Source organism: Bicyclus anynana, chromosome 18 (assembly GCF_947172395.1).
Source record: "Bicyclus anynana chromosome 18, ilBicAnyn1.1, whole genome shotgun sequence".
In the NCBI taxonomy this organism is placed as follows: domain Eukaryota; kingdom Metazoa; phylum Arthropoda; class Insecta; order Lepidoptera; family Nymphalidae; genus Bicyclus; species Bicyclus anynana.
Window position 1 is genome coordinate 15,686,358 of NC_069100.1, and position 17,339 is coordinate 15,703,696.

The window sequence follows — 17,339 nt, forward strand, 5'->3', positions numbered from 1 at the left end:
GTGACGAGTTTGAGTGTAGATCGTATGCCTGGGTGACTGATGTTGTGAACAGCGTCGAATGCGGCTTTGCGAAATTCCGTAGGTATGTACGGACGAGCAGACGATGTCGATGTTTCGCAGTAGATCGGCGACTTCAAGTTTGGTACTATGATTTTCTTTATCGAGAGATTTTCTTGTTCTTGAAGTTTTTTGATTACATTGCTCTCTTTGTCTTGCGCTTCTGCGATTTTTTCATAGTCGAGCGTCGATGGATATGACACACTGTCGATAGGAACGCGACTCAGTGCATCGGCGACTACGTTGTCCTTCCCGTTGATATGACGAATATCAGTTGTGAATTCACTGATAAAGATCAGCTGTCTCGCTCTTCGCGGTGTTTCGGTCGTGGAAGGCGGCTTCTGTAGAACGTATGTCAACGGTTTGTGATCGCAGAATATTATCAGGCTTCGTCCTTCGAAAGTTTTCCTGAAGTGTTTGATTGCCATGTAGATTGCGAGTAGCTCTCTGTCGAACGTACTGTACTTTTTCTGAGCGTCTGAGAATTTCTTCGAAAAATATCCGAGCGGTTGCCATGCTTCGTTGACGTATTGTTGTAACACAGCACCGGCTGACAGGTCCGAAGCATCGCTGAATATTGCGAGCTGCGCTTCGTGCGATGGATGTGCTAGCAGGGCTGCGTTTTGTATGGCTTCTTTGCACGCTTCGAATGATTTCGTTGCTTCGTCGCTCCATTCAATTTTTGTCCGATCTTTTTTCTTCGAGTTGTGTAAGTAGGCGTGAAGTGGAATTTGAATTTCGGCTGCTTTCGGAATGTGTTCTCTGTAGAAATTCGTCATTCCAAGGAATCTTCGTAGCTCTTCGATAGTTTTCGGTTTTTCGTACTTGCAGATTGCTATGATTTTTTCTTCAGGCGGTTTGATTCCCTTTTCGCTCACGTTGAAACCGAGAAACTTGACTTCAGGTTGACCAAATACACATTTTGACGGGTTGATTGTGATCCCGTTTTCTTCCAGTCTTTGTAGAACCATTCGTAGGTGTTTTTCATGCGTGGTTGCATCGGGACTTGCGACTAGAAGATCGTCGATGAATGCGAAGACGAAGTCAAGGCCGTGTAGTACTTCGTGGATGAACCTTTGGAAGGTCTGTCCGGCGTTTCGTAGTCCCGGCGTCATCCTAGGGAACTCAAATAATCCCATGGAAGAAATTAGGGCTGTCTTCGCTATGTCTTCTTCTCGGACTCTAATTTGCTGGTAAGCTCGGTTGAGGTCGATGGTTGAAAATATCGTCTTGTGCGCCAGTTGATGTGTGAAGTCCTTTATGCGAGGTATCGGGTAGCGGTCTGGTATCGTGCAGCTGTTGAGTCTTCGATAATCACCGCAGACTCGTATATCCCCATTCTTCTTCGGAACGACGTGTAGTGGCGATGACCAAGGGCTTTTGCTTGGGCGGCATATTCCTTGCTCGATCATGTTTTCGAACTCTTTTCGGACGAGTTCATACCGATGTGGTGCGATGGGACGAGGGCGACAATGCAGTGGAGGGCCAGTCGTTTCGATGACGTGTTCGACGTTGATTTTTGGTGACAGCTTCATCGACGTCAGTCTTGTCACTCCGGGATAATCAGCCAATATGTTGTGGTATGACTCTTGCACGTCGATACTTCGTATGGTAGGTATGTTGGTTGCGCAGATGAACGACTGCGATGTTAAACTCGTCTTGCCATCGATGAGTCTTCTGTTCTTCAGATCGACAATCAACTGGTGATGCTTCAAGAAATCAGCTCCGATGATTGGTTTGCTGACTTTCGCGACGATGAATCTCCATTTGAACACTCGACGTAAGTTGAAGTCTAGTGCCATAGTCTTCTCACCGTAGGTCGGGATGACTGTATTGTTAGCGGCGTAGAGTTGAAACTTCAGTGGCTTCGGTGTTTGCTTCGCAGTTGGCGGTATAACGGAGATGTTCGCCCCGGTGTCGATTAGGAATGATGTTCCAGTCATCTTGTCGGTGACAAACAAGCGGTATGAAATTTCGGATACGCCGGATCCCGCTTCGTCCAGCGTAACTATTAGTTTTCCGACTTCGTCTGGTAGGAGCACGGCTTAGTGCATCTTCTTGCAGCTGCCCCAAAACGCCGGTGATAAAAACAGTACGGCGACGGTGTCGAGCTTCGAGATCTGCGTCCGTTCGAGTTTGTCCGATTGCGTCGATAGTTTGGTCTTCCGCGGTGTTGGCAGTTTTGGTGAACCATCTTCAACGCAGCGACTTCAAGTGACAGCTTCCTTATCTCTTCGACTAGGAACTTCGTATCGCTGGGTGGAACGCTCGTACTGGGGCTTTCGACGGCTGCGATGTGTGAACTTGGGCTTGATTCCACCATCTTGTCGGCCAATATAGCGAGCTCGTCTAGTGCGGTCTTCGTGCTGAATGATTCGCTTGCGGCGAGTACAGATCGCACATGTGATGGTAAGTGATTAGTCCACAGTATGCGCAGCGTTGAATCCGGGACCTTTTCTCTGGCAAGAAATCTCATGCGGCGAAGTAACTGAGTAGGCTTTTGGTCTCCTAGCTCGATTTCAGACAGCAGCTTTTGCAGCTGGCGGCTGTCAGATTCTTCGTATGCGGAGATGAGGCGGTTCTTCACTGCGGTGTATAGGTCCGTTGCCGGTGGATCGAAGAGTATATCGGAAATTTGCTCGATATCTTCCTTTTGTAGTTGCGCAATGACCATTTGTGCCAACTGGTCCTGACTTTTTTTGAGATCAGCAGTGGCTGCTTCGAAACTGATGAACCATAGTCGTGGCTTGTCTCTCCAAAAAGGTGGAACTCGCATTGATAAGGCGATTCCTGCGATTTCCCCCTGGCTATCTGCTACTGAAGCGTTGTTAGGTGATGCCATTTTTTATTATTTTTTTTTTAGTTGATTGTTATTTTTTTTTTTTTTTTTTTTTTGGCTTTTCACCGTGACGCGCTTGCTTGTTGTTCGTCGGGTGTGCTTCTGTTGTTCTTCGGATTTCTTTGTCGGGGTGCTTGTTGTTCCTCGGGGTCACCACTTTAGCCGGTTGGAGAGATGTAATGAAAGACTTGGTTTGTATCGAATTGTATCGAATGTATTGAATATACTTCGGTCAGAATGTATTAATTATATCTACAGTTTACATTAAATAATATTAGGTACGCGCGACAGTAAACGAAATCTAAACGACCAATCACAATAACGCTGGTTGATATCGCGTACTATAAAACCGCGGCGCCGATGGTCGCGGTATCATTCCACACTAGAATTTGATGTAGGTACGTACTCCGATGATCGGCGGCTCGCGAAGACTGGACTTATATATCGGCTCGCCTTGCGCGCATAGTTAGTCAGCTGCCGCAAGGCGCAGCGAGCGGATGTATGTAGGTAGGTAGCTACAAGTACATGGACTAAGGGTCTTAAATATATCGATATTAACTATTTATTTATTTCACAATCAAGCAATACCATACATTTTACATTATACAATATAATATTTATACTGGTTACACTTTATTATACATATAATGCAAGTTATGGACCCAGTTTGGGCGTAGCATTGGTTGTCGAGTGAGTAAGTAGGGATACCGATTTTATTTTTGATTTTCTTTATCATGCGTGTAGACAATTGAGCATCGGAGTGATCTGCTGATATCTGAATGTCACAAGAAGTTTAAGAATTCTGCTGCAAATTATTTACGTAATGAACCTAAGTACTTTTGGAAATTCTGTAATCATCAAAGGACCAATTCCAAATGAAATGTTTCTTGGTAGTAAATCTGCCATGAAATATGTCAACATTTCTCTGAATATTTTCAATATGTTTACGAGGATCGTCTCTCGACAACACAAAGCTCATCTTCATATGATTCCAACATTAGCGACAGTGAATCGGTGTCAGCGTATTTTGTAACGGTGGATATAAACGAGGTTTATAAGTACTTGCTCACTATTAATATTAACAAGGGTAGTGGCCCACATCTAGTTCCTCCAATATTATCTAAAAAATGTGCTAAGCACTTAGCGTATCCTCTTACATTTATATTTAACTAGCGGACGCCCGCGACTTCGTCTGCGTAAATTTCGATGTCAACTTTACTACTACCCCTACCCTACCCTACCCCTACCCTACCACTACCCCAACCCTACCCTACCCGACCCCTACATCTACCCTACCCCTACCCCCACCCTATCCCTACCCTACCCGAAACCTACCCCTACCTTACCTACACCCTACCCCTATCCTACCCCTACCCTTCCCGTACCCTATCCCTTTCCTACCCCTATCCCACCCGTACCCCTATCTCATGCCTATCCTACCCATACCCTACCACTTCCCTATCCTACCCGTACCTCTACCCTACCACTACCCTACCTCTAAACCTACCCTACCCCTACACTACCCCTACGCTTCCCTACCCGTACCCTACCCTACCCTGTAACTTCTCTATCTTACTCCTACCCTTAGCAAAATCGAACCAGTCCTTCGAGAGTGGCGGTATGACCAAGAGAAATAGAGACTTCTATGCTAATAATATACAGAGGTAAAGTTCGTGTGGTTGTAGGAAGTAATCTCTGGATCTACTGGACCGATTTGGAAAATTGTTTTACCAATAGAAAGCTACGTTATTTGCGAGTGTCTTGGCTATGTTTGATCCCCATATTCACACGGGAACGGGAACTACGTAAATGAAAGCGTCCGACGTCATATAGCGGAATTTCTGCGTCTTTTAGAAATTTTGTATTATCTCCGAAACTATTTAAGTAATTAACATACTGTAAAGGGCAAATCTTATCTCCATAATATCCTTGTGATTATTAAATAATTTATTTTGATAAGGATTTAAGTTAAGTAGCATAAATAATGACGCAAACCTAAGTATATAAAATTAATAATTTTTAAAACACAAAAGGTACTATATCTGCTAATATATAGAAGATAGATATATGGCGTCGCGGACTTTTTTGTAGAACTTTTAAAGATACATAAAGTCTCCATACATTAATTTCAATTTTACACAATAGTTAAGGCAGCGCATGCGAAAAAGTCTGTTTAAGGGGATTTTCAGTCCGACCTGTATGACAAAAACTGTGATAACTCGGCTAATATATATGATATCAATATAAAATATAGCCTATAGCACTCCCCGATAATGTAGCATTCTACTGGTGAAAGAATTTTTAAAATCGGACCAGTAGTTCCGAAGATTACCCCATTTAAAAAATGTGACAAACTTACAAACTTACAAACTTTACCTCTTTATAATATTAGTATAGATGTATCTTTAAAATCTGGTTTATTTCCCACTAAGTGGAAAATGGCTCACGTCACTCCAATATACAAAGTCGGTGTGGTCAATAGTGTTAGCTATAGGGCCTATAATTAGGCCCTTTTCCATCTTATCGTAATGTGCCAAGGTTTTTGAAGCGCTCATACAAAAAACCTACTTTTTCTTTTGAAATAGTATATCAACGGTAATCAGCATGGTTTTCTGCCGCGTAAATCCACGGCTACCAACCTCATTGGACTTGTAATGGATATAACCGAAGCTTTGGATAATAAGGTTGAAGTGCATGCGATTTATACCGATTTCAAAAAAGCATTTGACCTAGTGAACCACAATTTGTTGTTGTTGAAGCTTAGTCAGATGAGAATTATCTGACTAAGCTTCAACAACCTTATCGAGATGGTGTGAATCATACTTGAGTACCCGATCACAATTGGTATTTTTTTTTGGTTATAGGTCTGACATTAAATTAATTCCTTCAGGAGTCCCTCAGGGATCTCATTTGGGCCCACTTTTCTTCTTAATTTTTATTAATGAACATTTTGACATCAAATTTACGTTTTTACGCCGACGATCTTAAAATTTACCATACCGTTTTGAATGTAAAGGATTCCACACTGTTGCAACAACATATTAATAATCGTGCTGCAACGTGTCGAGGCACAGCCCCGCCCCGCCCACAGCGCATACCTCGTGTACTGCACCTCGGCGCACTTCTCCTCGTCCCGCAGCTCGCCGCGCAGCGACAGCGCCAGGTACTGCGTCGCCTCGAGGCGCTTGTGGCAGCCGTACACGCCCAGCGGTGACGCCTCCGCGTCGCGCTGCAACGTGTCGAGGCACAGACCCGAGGCGTTATTAACAAACCTGCAACCAAATAAAGATATTCTCTATCAATCAGTTTAATTTATTCACATCTTTAAAACTCCATTTTAGTCATCCATAAACATCTTCTTTTTGGTCATAATATTATGTTTTATATTTATACAAACCAATTTTTCGTCATTGAAGTCAATTTTAGAAATAAACAAAATATTTTTCAATTACATTCGGGCGTTTTCCTTACTAAATCATATAGTCGTTAATATAAATAAGAAAAAGATAGGGTAATAACAGTGAACCCTGATGGGCTCTTACAAGCAAATAATCAAGTGCTTTTCATTAGTCATCTTTCTCAGTTTTTAATGTTTTAACACTAAACTTTACATTCTTTATTTTATAATATTCTTTATCTATAATCGTTTCATTTTCTAAGTAATGTTTAATGATAAACACAATCAAATGCATTGAAAAAATCCACAAGTTTAGGCGACAAGACTGCCTTTGAGCGTCTTTGTTTTTATATATTTTGGTATGTTTGTTGCTGCTTTATAAATGTTGTTTGTGCAATAGCGTTGGTCCAGTGGTTATGGTTTCTGATCACAAGGTGCTGGGTTCAAATGCGGTCGCGTTCGCCTCATGGTGTATTTACTGAGATTTTCTTTTTTTTAGAAGTTTTTAGTTAAATTTTCAGCACAGAGTTGGGAAGTTGGTGGTGTTACACCCTCGTGCCTCGGTGCCTCATTATCTCCCTAATCCCAGCGACGCGTGTTGGAGCAGCGTGGTCGTACCACGCTGCATAAGTACTAAGGTAGGTCTAAGCTCCATATCCCCTCTCCTTCAAGGAGGAAGGAAGACCGTGAAGTGGGCAATAGGCTGAAGTTAATGCTGGGCAATAAAGAGTTGATCTAAGTATCAATCTGTAACGCAAAGCGGTTCGCTCACCGTCCGTAGCCGAACACGTCGCGCACGGGCACGAACTTCTCCGGGTACACGTTGTCGAGGTACCACTGGAAGCTCTTGCACTGCAGCTTCTCGCGCAGCACGCGCCGGTGCGTCACGTCGCCCACCTTGGGGCTCTCCTGGGGGGCAGGGGTGGTGGCGTCAGAGGGGTAGCGTGGGGCAGGACGGGATAAACTGCTACACTACGCACTGCGCCACGTGGCCGTCAAAAGATTTTTTTTGTATCAGTCCAGTGGTTTTTGAATTTATTCATGTCTCTCAAAGTATCAAACAGACAATTTGAGATTTAGTTATCCTAATTGTAGAGGTGACTAAAACAAACTATTTGCATGTTTTCGTTTGCTTCATTCAGTTGTGAAGTAGAGGAAGCTAAAAATGGAAGTCAACAAATATTCGTTTGATTTTAGATATAGTTTTTTAGTTTGATAAAGGTGAAAATGCAAACCTGACGGCTGAAATTACTTTATGGACCGATACTAAAGTAGCTAATACGTACGTAACGTAGCTGGTTCGGTGCCATTTGTCTTCATTGCATATGTCGTGGGCATGTTAGGCGAGGAGTCCCACTGGTGATGTCGACGTGACCACGCTCGCACATGGAGATTAGAAGCCATAACGAAATGTCTACTAAACTAATTTCCGATTTTTATACATGCTTTGCACTTAAACTTGTTGTCACCCGACATTTTGAGGACGGGTTTGTCTGTGCGTGTGCATCTTAAACATCGGAAATATCTGAACGGAAAGTAAATCGCTCTAGGCCGCCATGGGTCGACTATCTTTTACTATTGGCGAGATGTGTGTCGCAGGTCGCCGACGCGGCAGACGAGGGGCTCACCCGCAGGTCGGGGCGGTGCAGGTAGAACAGCTCGGCGTACTCGTCCATCCACACGTCCGCCATGCGCGCCGTGTTGATCCCTGCAATGACGTCACATTCAGTGTCGCGCACACGTCAGCAGCAGAGAGCGAGCGGCGAGCACGTACCGTGCGTGTCGGAGTGCGCGGGCAGCCCGTACGGGTGGAAGCTGCGGAACACGTGGCCCACGCGCGAGCACGGCACCGTCTCCAGCGTGCCGCCGCCTGCAAGCGAACGGTTGAGCGAACTTACTCGGGCGTGCGAGTTGTCATTAGTTTATATAAACATTTTTTAAAATAGTATATAATACCAAGTCAATACAAATAACTGAATTAGTAAATTTAGGCAAGTAGGCAGATATTATAATACATTGTAAAGAAAAATTTTGGAATGTGCACACTTTAAAATATTTTTCTTGTATTGAAAATTCAGCATCTCCCATATATTTTACCAGCATTTAGGCACTATTTTGTAGTTACAAAGTGTAACTACAAATAATACCTAAATACAAGTTTTATACCATTGTGCAAACCTCAATAAGTATAGAAGTTTTTAAAATAATGGTACACTAATGGTTAATCGAATCATCTTAGATAACCATGAAAGAAAAATAATTATTGCACTCAAAGCTTAACTATTGCAAACAAAATAAATAAAACATTATTTATAAAAATAGTATCATAATTCTCCAATGTAGGAGAATTTAATCCGCAATATTTAACAAAACTAACCCCCTTAAATATTAATTACTGCAGCTACAGCTTTGAAAAAACTGATGAAGATTTTTGGAAAACTATTCAAATTAGTTTTAGAAAGTTAGGTGGTGTATCTACCATATGCGTTTTATCCGTAAATTACGAGACACCCTGCATATGAGTAAAAGATAAAGGTCATCACGATGTATCGAAAAGTAGTCTGTAGACGTCCGCTGGTGTCGCTGGTGTCGCTGGTGTCACATGGGGCACACGTATACAGCCACTACTCACACTGCCACACGCGGAAGGACATCTCGAGGTTCTCGCCGCCCCAGCCCGCCATCTGCTCGTCGTAGGCGCCGATCTCCCAGTAGTAGGCGCGGTTGATGGCGAACAGCCCGCCGGCCATCGTGGGCGACCTGCGCTCACGAGTGGGTGTCACATGAGGACAAGGAGTACTGCGAGTTGAACTGTGCGCAATAACACGTTTTAGAGTGTTTCAATTTCACATCTTTAATGTACTAGGCAACCACGGAGCACGTGTATAACGTGTCACTTAGGCTTATAATTCAGTCCAGTAATTTCGTTACATACAAAATACAAATATTTCGTATATAATAATAATATTGCAGATGAACAGACATAAAGCGCGTATACACTCACCAGGTGGGCGCTATGTCGGAGCCGCGCCGCTTCTTCTCTCGCTCGGGCACGTCGATCCACGTGAAGTGCCCCATGAACGTGAACCCGCCGACCTGCGCGCGTCGCCGGTCAGTGCACGCGTCCCGCCGACCACACGCCGTGCTCGGCAGAGCACGTCCACTACGGCTAGTATACCGTGAAGACAAATCGACCAATAGCGCCCAGCCGGAAATATCGCTCTCCCTTTCGTTGCGATCAGTGCCGGATTAATGTAACTCGATACCCTAAGCAATATTCACCTGTGGGCCCCCTAACCTTATGTGAACTACGAAGAATTCATTAAAAAAATCTTAATACGTACGAATATATATCATTTAAATTAACGTCAATTATTTTTATGTGGTCTTTTTTTCTGTGTTGTCTCTGTTGCCCCCCGATGAGATGAAATTGCTTAAATAGCTTACAGGCTAATCCAGCGCTGGTTGCGCTTGCTGGTTGTTCAGATGAAAGAGAGCGCGATATGTTCAGTATGGCCGATCATTCGTCATTACGTTTTCACGGGATACGAGTATGTCGCAATGCGCACGCGTGGTCAGCGCGACGCGGGACTTGCTCACCCGTGGGTTACAAATGTTATTCTATTTTACAGTACAGTCCACCGGTCTACCAATATTGTAGACGTTACTACTTACTACAAAAGTTAAAGAAACTGTAATGTTCTATAATCTACATATTGTAAGGACCACATGCTTCAATCAAATCTACTTCAATTCTGTGCTACCACCACCTTACAAGTGTAATGTGCTATTTAGTGGCCATTTAGCAGTTGTTTCAATCAAGCAGAGTAAATGTTTGGAAAGAATTCAAAATAGTAAAAACGTAGCATTTAGTAATTGCAAGTTAGGAAAATTGTAATACACGTGACATGGTTTTTGTTTTGCTCGTACAGCGGCATGTCCACACTCGCTCACACATTGTTAGCCGTTCCCACGCGAGAGTAAGTACTTGTTGCGAGAACTCGCTGCTACTAATCTCATTATTAACGTTATCGAGACTTTCAAACGCCTCGCTCACTGCTTCACTCTATCTCTATCGATCAAAGTTCGACTCTATTTGTTCGTACGCAAATCAAAACAAGTTATTGTAATCCACCACCGTTGCTTTGTTAAAATTCACCACTCTTTCTTTTATTTTAGGTAATTTCTAATTTTTGGAGTACCTAGTAGTTAATTCTTCTCCGATGCAAAATAGCATTACCTTGGATCAACAGCTTCCACCTCTACGTCTCGTCGTTGGCAAGTTCTCTTCAAGTACTAGACATTAGATTCGACGGCGCACAGACATCGGGCTCCTCTGAAGCAGCGTCAGTCGCCGTCTGAGAATCTTACAGAACTTTTCTCTCAGAATTTGTGTGTTCCTTGTCTTGCGACCCGAGCTACGCCGTTGAGTCTAGTTCTTTATTTGGTTAGTCAGGCCGAGCTTCATTCCAAGCACTAAAGTTAGCGAAGACGCCGCTCTACATATGCGGTTAATGAGCTCCATATACTCGTAAGTTAGTGAAGCTGCGTAGCGCGTGCGCTCGCCGCCCGCACCTGGAAGTGCTGCGGCGCGTCGAGGCGGAAGCTGGTCTGGTCCAGCACGTCGATGAGCGGCGTGAGCACCGCGTCGCGCTTGCGGGCCACGCGGGCCAGCAGCGGCCGCAGCCAGTCGGCGCCCGCCTCGCAGTGCGCGTCCAGGAACAGCAGCACGGCGCCGCGCGCCGCCCGCGCGCCCGCCACGCGCGCCAGCATCAGCCCGCGCCTGCGCCCACGCGCTCGTACGTCATCGCACCGCACCCTCGGCCGGACGGTCGACCTACTCGTTCGTCGATCAGACGTTCCGGCCCGCCGATAGCTCTCCGATTAGCAACATTATCGGGATGTGGGTAGATAAACGATATGTAACTTGGTCCAGATATACCTATCTAATCGACATTATCGAACCGATTTGGCGTCCGGTCCATTATAAAGCAATATACTTAATTACCTATTACTGTATTGCGTCACATGAAGCAGAATCTGTCGAATCTTATATTTCCCGAAATCGTGTTAATGCTTTCCTTGATTAAAAAAAAATATATAATATGTCAACAATTTATTTATAATAAAATCTCGTATGATAAAGCCAAATAACACGACTACAGTTAACTATACTATACCACCGAGTGGTAAAGTGATCTCCTTTAAATATAAATAACTAGCGGACGCCCGCGACTTCGTCCGCGTGAAACTCGATGTAAACTTTCAACTACCTCTACCCTACCCCTACCCAACCCCTTACCCTACCCCTACCCTACGTTGAAATTTTTCGTGAATTTTCTTTGCTATGAACCTCACGGAGCCTGAGACCTTTTCAACGAATGCAAAACCGTGGAAATCGGTTTGTGCGTTCTGGAGTTATAGCGTCAGGAAGGAAGACCCGACTTTTTTTTTATAAAAAGTATCCTATGGCCTTCTCCTGGCTCTAAACTACCTCCCTGCCAATTTTCAGTTAAATCGGTTCAGCCGTTCTTGAGTTATAAGTGGAGTAACTAACACGACTTTCTTTTATATATATAGACTAGCGGACGCCCGCGACTTCGTCCGCGTAAATTTCGATATCAACTTTACTACTACCCCTACCCTACCACTACCCCAACCCTACCCAACCCCTACATCTACCCTACCCCTACCCTACCCTACCCTACCCCTACCCCCAACCTACCCCTACCCTACCCCAAACCTACTCCTACCCTATCCCTACCTTACCTACACCCTACACCCACCCTACCCCTACCCTCCCCGTACCCTATCCCTTTCCTACCCTATCCCATCCGTACCCCTATCTCACGCCTATCCTACCCCTACCCTACCACTTCCCTATCCTACCCGTACCTCTACCCTACCACTACCCTACCTCTACCCCTACCCTACCACTACCCTACCACTACCCTACCACTACCCGGCCCTAAACCTACCCTACCCCTACGCTTCCCTACCCGACCCTACCCTACCCTGTAACTTCTCTATCTTACTCCTACCCTTAGCAAAATCGGTCCAGTCCTTCGAGAGTGGTGGTATGACCAAGAAAAATAGAGACTTCTATGCTAATAATATAAAGAGGTAAAGTTCGTGTGCTTGTAGGAGGTAATCTGCATGATGATTATTAGAATATATAATAAATTACCAAAGCGTATAAGACAGGAGAACAATTTAATTAGTTTTAAAAATAATCTGCGTAGGTTTCTCCTGGACAATGCGTTTTATGACATAAATGAATTTTTAACTTTGACATTTTAATATAAATTTATTCTTTTGACAATATGATGTAAATTGATTTTTGATTCATTTATTTTTTATTTGTATTTTCTTTTTTTCAAATTAATTAATATTGTTCTTCTATTCATTATTAAAAGTAATTTCTGGAATGACATAATATTTACTGTAAATGTAACTAATATTTTGCATGCCAATCGGGCGTGATACAGAACAGATTATATTTATTTGTTAAGACCTTGTAAACTGTATCAGCAAATAAAGGATTGTATTTGTAATCTCTGGATCTACTGGACCGATTTGGAAAATTGTTTTACCAATAGAAAGCTACGTTATTTGCGAGTGTCATAGGCTATGTTTGATCCCCATATTCACACGGAAACGGGAACTACGTAAATGAAAGCGCCGGGCGTCATATAGCGGAATTTCTGCGTCTTTTAGAAATTTTGTATTATCTCCGAAACTATTTGAGTAATTAACATACTGTTAAGGGCAAATCTTATCTCCATAATATCCTTGTGATTATTAAATAATTTATTTTAATAAGGATTAAAGTTTAGTTGTATAAATAATGACGTAAACCTAAGTATATAAAATTAATAATTTTGTAAAACACAAAAGGTACTATATCTGCTAATATATAGAAGATAGATATATGGTGTCGCGGACTTTTTTGTAGAACTTTTAAAGATACATAAAGTCTCCATACATTAATTTCAATTTTACACAATAGTAAAGGCAGCGCATGCGAATAAGTCTGTTTAAGAGGATTTTCAGTCCGACCTGTATGACAAACTGTGATAACTCGGCTAATATATATGATACCAATATATATTAGCCGAGTTATAGCACTCCCCGATAATGTAGCATTCTACTGGTGAAAGAATTTTTAAAATCGGACAAGTAGTTCCGAAGATTACCCCATTTAAAAAATGTGACAAACTTACAAACTTACAAACTTTACCTCTTTATAATATTAGTATAGAAGTATAGATAATAGATAGCGGTAAGGCTCCGGGTATCTGCAGTATACCGACCGACAGGGGGCGCGGCCGTGGTGTGCGGTAGCGCGGTAGATGCGCGTCTTCAGCATACCATTAGATTTTAGTACATAATGATTTTACATTCTTTTGAAATAATTCAATTTTCAATAGAAAAGGGGGGGAAAAGTCAACGCAGGTGTAAGGTCGAGCGCGCGGGGGAGTGACTTGCATTAGTCGTGGGTTTTGCATTCATCGTAACCAGCCTCCCGGCCCACGCGGACCGTCGGGAGTGTTACGAACGAATTTGCCAAGCTATAGTTCGCGTTTCTAAATATATGAAAATAAGTAGTGTCATGCTTGGAGCGCCACCACTGTCGCGCCCCTTCACACCTCTTACTTGAAGATACTCGAAAATTGTTTCCGTAAAAAACATACATACAGCCGAACGTAGAACCTCCTCCTTTTTGGAAGTCGATTAAAAAATAGAAGCACCTATAGACCGGTCATTTCAGAAAAATGTGTACACTAATCTTGTTACATTATGTTTTATTTATATTATATAAGAGTGCATTGCATCCCCACAAATCATAGACAGAAGATAAAATAAAAACAAAACACAAAACAGAGATTGCAACGAAGTAGAAACAAAAGTGCAAACAGAACAACGGAAAGCAAACAATCGAGTGCAACACACAACAAGCTGCACGTGGCGCGTGCGCGTGCAATCAGTGGAACAATGCGCGGCGGAGCTGCGGCTGCGGCGCGGCAGCGATAGCCGCCACACAAACACTCGTGTCCGTGTTTAGTACCGTTGGCAAAACAATACAGCACTAATCGCAAGAAAACGGATGATTCTCGGAGTTTCTCATTCACTTTTTAATTCGATAAGTGTGCGGTTTTTTCACTTGTTATGTAGTGTACTAAAGTAGTGGTTCGTATCATTAAGAATTACGAAAAAAGAAATCAGAACTATGTACATTGTACATCACGTGTGATATACTGACACATCTCATTCTGACCAGTAGCTAAAGCAAATCTACTGTGACTTTGACATTAGCTAAATCCTTAAACGGTAGCTAAATAGGTTGAGCACACATTTTTGCAGGGTAGGACTTTAGGTCCTCAATTATTGAACATTTGATTGTAGTAGACAATATTTGATTTGGAAAAGTAAAGCAATGGTTTGTTTCAGCTATTTTAAAAAATATTTTACTTCCTAATACTCTTAGAGATAGTAATTTAAGTGTATTTAGTGTTTTGTGCTCAATGTGTACACCAAAAAAATTAAAAGTATTAGAACCTGGAAAGTGGCGGGGTCTTGTACGCTATAGTAGAAGTTGGAAGCCTCAATGACGTCAATGATCGGGATGACGACCGCGTGGGGCGAGTCCTTGGTCCGCTGCAGCAGAGGCCTCAGCCAGTCCTGCTGGGCCTCGCAGTGGGAGTCGAGGAAGGCCAGGACGTCGCCCGCCGCAAAGCGCGCGCCAGCTAGGCGGGCGCGGGTGAGGCCCACGCTGTCGTGAGCAAAGTGTCGTGAGTGTTTAGCCGACTCGCACGCCGTTGTTCTCCCGCGGAAACGTGTCAAACGCTTTTTAAAAGTCCATGTTTTAGTTCCTTCGAACTACGAATATATCTCCGACATACACATGAGTACGAGTTCGTCCTAAACTAACCTCTCTCTGCTTTATATTTATTGTATTATAGCGAAAGTAAATTCAACACAAAAAAAAAGTCTAGTCTAATATGCTTTGAATAATTATATATCACTGTTTTGAAAACAACAAAAAAGAAAAGGAAAGGAATTGAAAAGAGAACAAACACAAGCAGTAACCTGTGATAAAGAACATTAGAAACATTAATCGGTAAATTCAAACTTGGACTTACAGCATACATCAGTAATAAATAGTTATGCCCATAACAGCGCCAGAGTAGATATCAACAAATAAAATGACAAACACATTCTATCTACATTAAAAAGTACTCACTACATCTTCACTAGAAATCTATTACATCTAACAGTAGAAAGCGATACAACACCAAGAAAAGGAGCCTGACTTCGCTGGCCCGCCTGCTCAGAGAGGATACGACAATAATTTTAGAAATACATTAACGGAAAAAAGTTGGTCCTCGTGACCGGACCCGACACTAACAGGTAACGGGTCAACCAGCGAAGTGTGTACTTCATAAACGATGTCCAACGTACAAACTAACCAAAAACTAACGTTATTACTATTAAAAAGTCCCACAATTTCAAACATCTACATAACAATACCAGTTCACCGTTACACACGAATCTCAATCGCTGACGTATTGCATTTCTCTCAACGAACTTTTGGAAAATCCTAGAAAAAGTTACGGAATCACCTGAAAAATCGTATCATTGTCGGCGTAATACTCGAACGTGTCCGTCTCGATCAGATCGATGATCGGCTTCACCACGGCGCTCCTGTTCTCCTTGACGCGCTGCAGCAGCGGCCGCAGCCAGTCGGCTTCCGCCTCGCAGTGCGCGTCGAGGAACACTAGGACGTCGGCGCCGCTCGCCAGCGCGCCGGCGTGGCGAGAGCGCGCCACGCCTACCCTGCGCAAACCTCCGCGTCACCCGTCGCACGCGCCTCAACTTGTACAGCTTCTAGTGGTGTCCAATCCCATGGAACATACACACTGGTACCTGTCCTATCCTGATGAATAAACAGACTAACCCGGTCACATTACGGGGTTTACAGCGAATACACAATCTAAAATATAACTTCTACACAAGACATTATCAACATCGCCTTTAATGTTTGTACGAACACGCTCCTAAAAATTATACGAAGTACTTCCCGCTTCATATTTTCCACCTGAATCATACATTTTACAAATTTCAAGCCTACGTAACACCTATCTACTGCGCCACACATAGTATATAGGAAATTGGATGCATTTTCAAACTAAATTTTGATTACACGAGTGACTCACCGGTCGGGCAACCTTATTATCCGGATGAGGTCGGGCGGCAGCCTGGTCTTCACGTAGTGGCTGAGCTTGCCCTTCAGCTCGGGCAGCGTGGAGTTGTCGTCCACCAGGATGATCTCCTTGAGGTACACGAACGGTGAGTTCGGGTCTTGACCCGGGTAACCTAGACAAATCGTGTCAATGTAAAGTAAAGGTTGTGAAGGTTGTGCACTTGAATCAAAGTTGAACTTTTATGGAGAAAGATGAGTACGACTGGTCAATGACAAGCGACTCTCACCCAGCGTCATGGTGCGGCCGGTGCCCCGCTCGACGTAGTTGGCGCGGCGGAACCACGGGTTGTCGCGGCGCGCGCTGTTCACGACGCTCCACACGGTGCGCAGCACCACAGAGTACGGCTCGTTGTGAAAGATGAGGATGACGGAGGCGGAAGGTAGCTCGGCGTCGTACACTACGCGCTTGCACGCCGGATGACGGTGGTCTGAGATATCAGTTAAAATTTAATTTTTTAACTAAGGGAATTCAACTAACTAAGATGGTATGCTAAATTTGCTGTGATTTTTCAAAGCCATTCAAAACATTAAAGCTAGCTTGTAATTTAGGAGATCCATTTGGCTATGGAAACACCAAACATATAATTCACCATCATGACATACTTTGAGAAGATGATACAGCATGGGTGAATACAATAATCATGTTGTTGAAACACTTCATGCAAGTGTTGGAGTCCAACAAGGCTATATCTTATCACCTGTACTGTTCAACATTTAGATGAACTTAATTTGAGAATATGTACAGTTTTAATTGGCTATACAATATTCAATTTACATAATAC

At 43.3% G+C, this 17,339-nt stretch overlaps 2 protein-coding genes across 3 annotated transcripts in view; both read right to left on the minus strand.

Moving 5' to 3' along the window:
- The window catches only part of LOC112043851 (polypeptide N-acetylgalactosaminyltransferase 1), a 36,499-nt gene that overhangs the window by 17,717 nt on the left and 1,443 nt on the right, over window positions 1-17,339 (minus strand). Inside the window, exons 2-10 of one of the 2 annotated variants that reach the window (XM_052887055.1) lie at window positions 16,785-16,985; window positions 16,511-16,670; window positions 10,869-11,076; window positions 9,298-9,389; window positions 8,926-9,053; window positions 8,068-8,163; window positions 7,922-8,001; window positions 7,066-7,202; window positions 5,995-6,168 (exon numbers count right to left, since the gene is read on the minus strand). In XM_052887055.1, the coding sequence (XP_052743015.1) occupies window positions 5,995-6,168; window positions 7,066-7,202; window positions 7,922-8,001; window positions 8,068-8,163; window positions 8,926-9,053; window positions 9,298-9,389; window positions 10,869-11,076; window positions 16,511-16,670; window positions 16,785-16,985 (1,276 nt within the window). Of the gene's footprint in view, window positions 1-5,994; window positions 6,169-7,065; window positions 7,203-7,921; window positions 8,002-8,067; window positions 8,164-8,925; window positions 9,054-9,297; window positions 9,390-10,868; window positions 11,077-14,852; window positions 15,067-16,510; window positions 16,671-16,784; window positions 16,986-17,339 lie in introns of both variants that reach the window. The other variant, XM_052887054.1, reaches the window with a different exon arrangement.
- Window positions 2,069-2,899, minus strand: LOC128198976 (uncharacterized). The gene has a single exon (XM_052887065.1). The coding sequence runs from the start codon at window positions 2,897-2,899 to the stop codon at window positions 2,069-2,071; it is 831 nt and encodes a 276-aa protein (XP_052743025.1).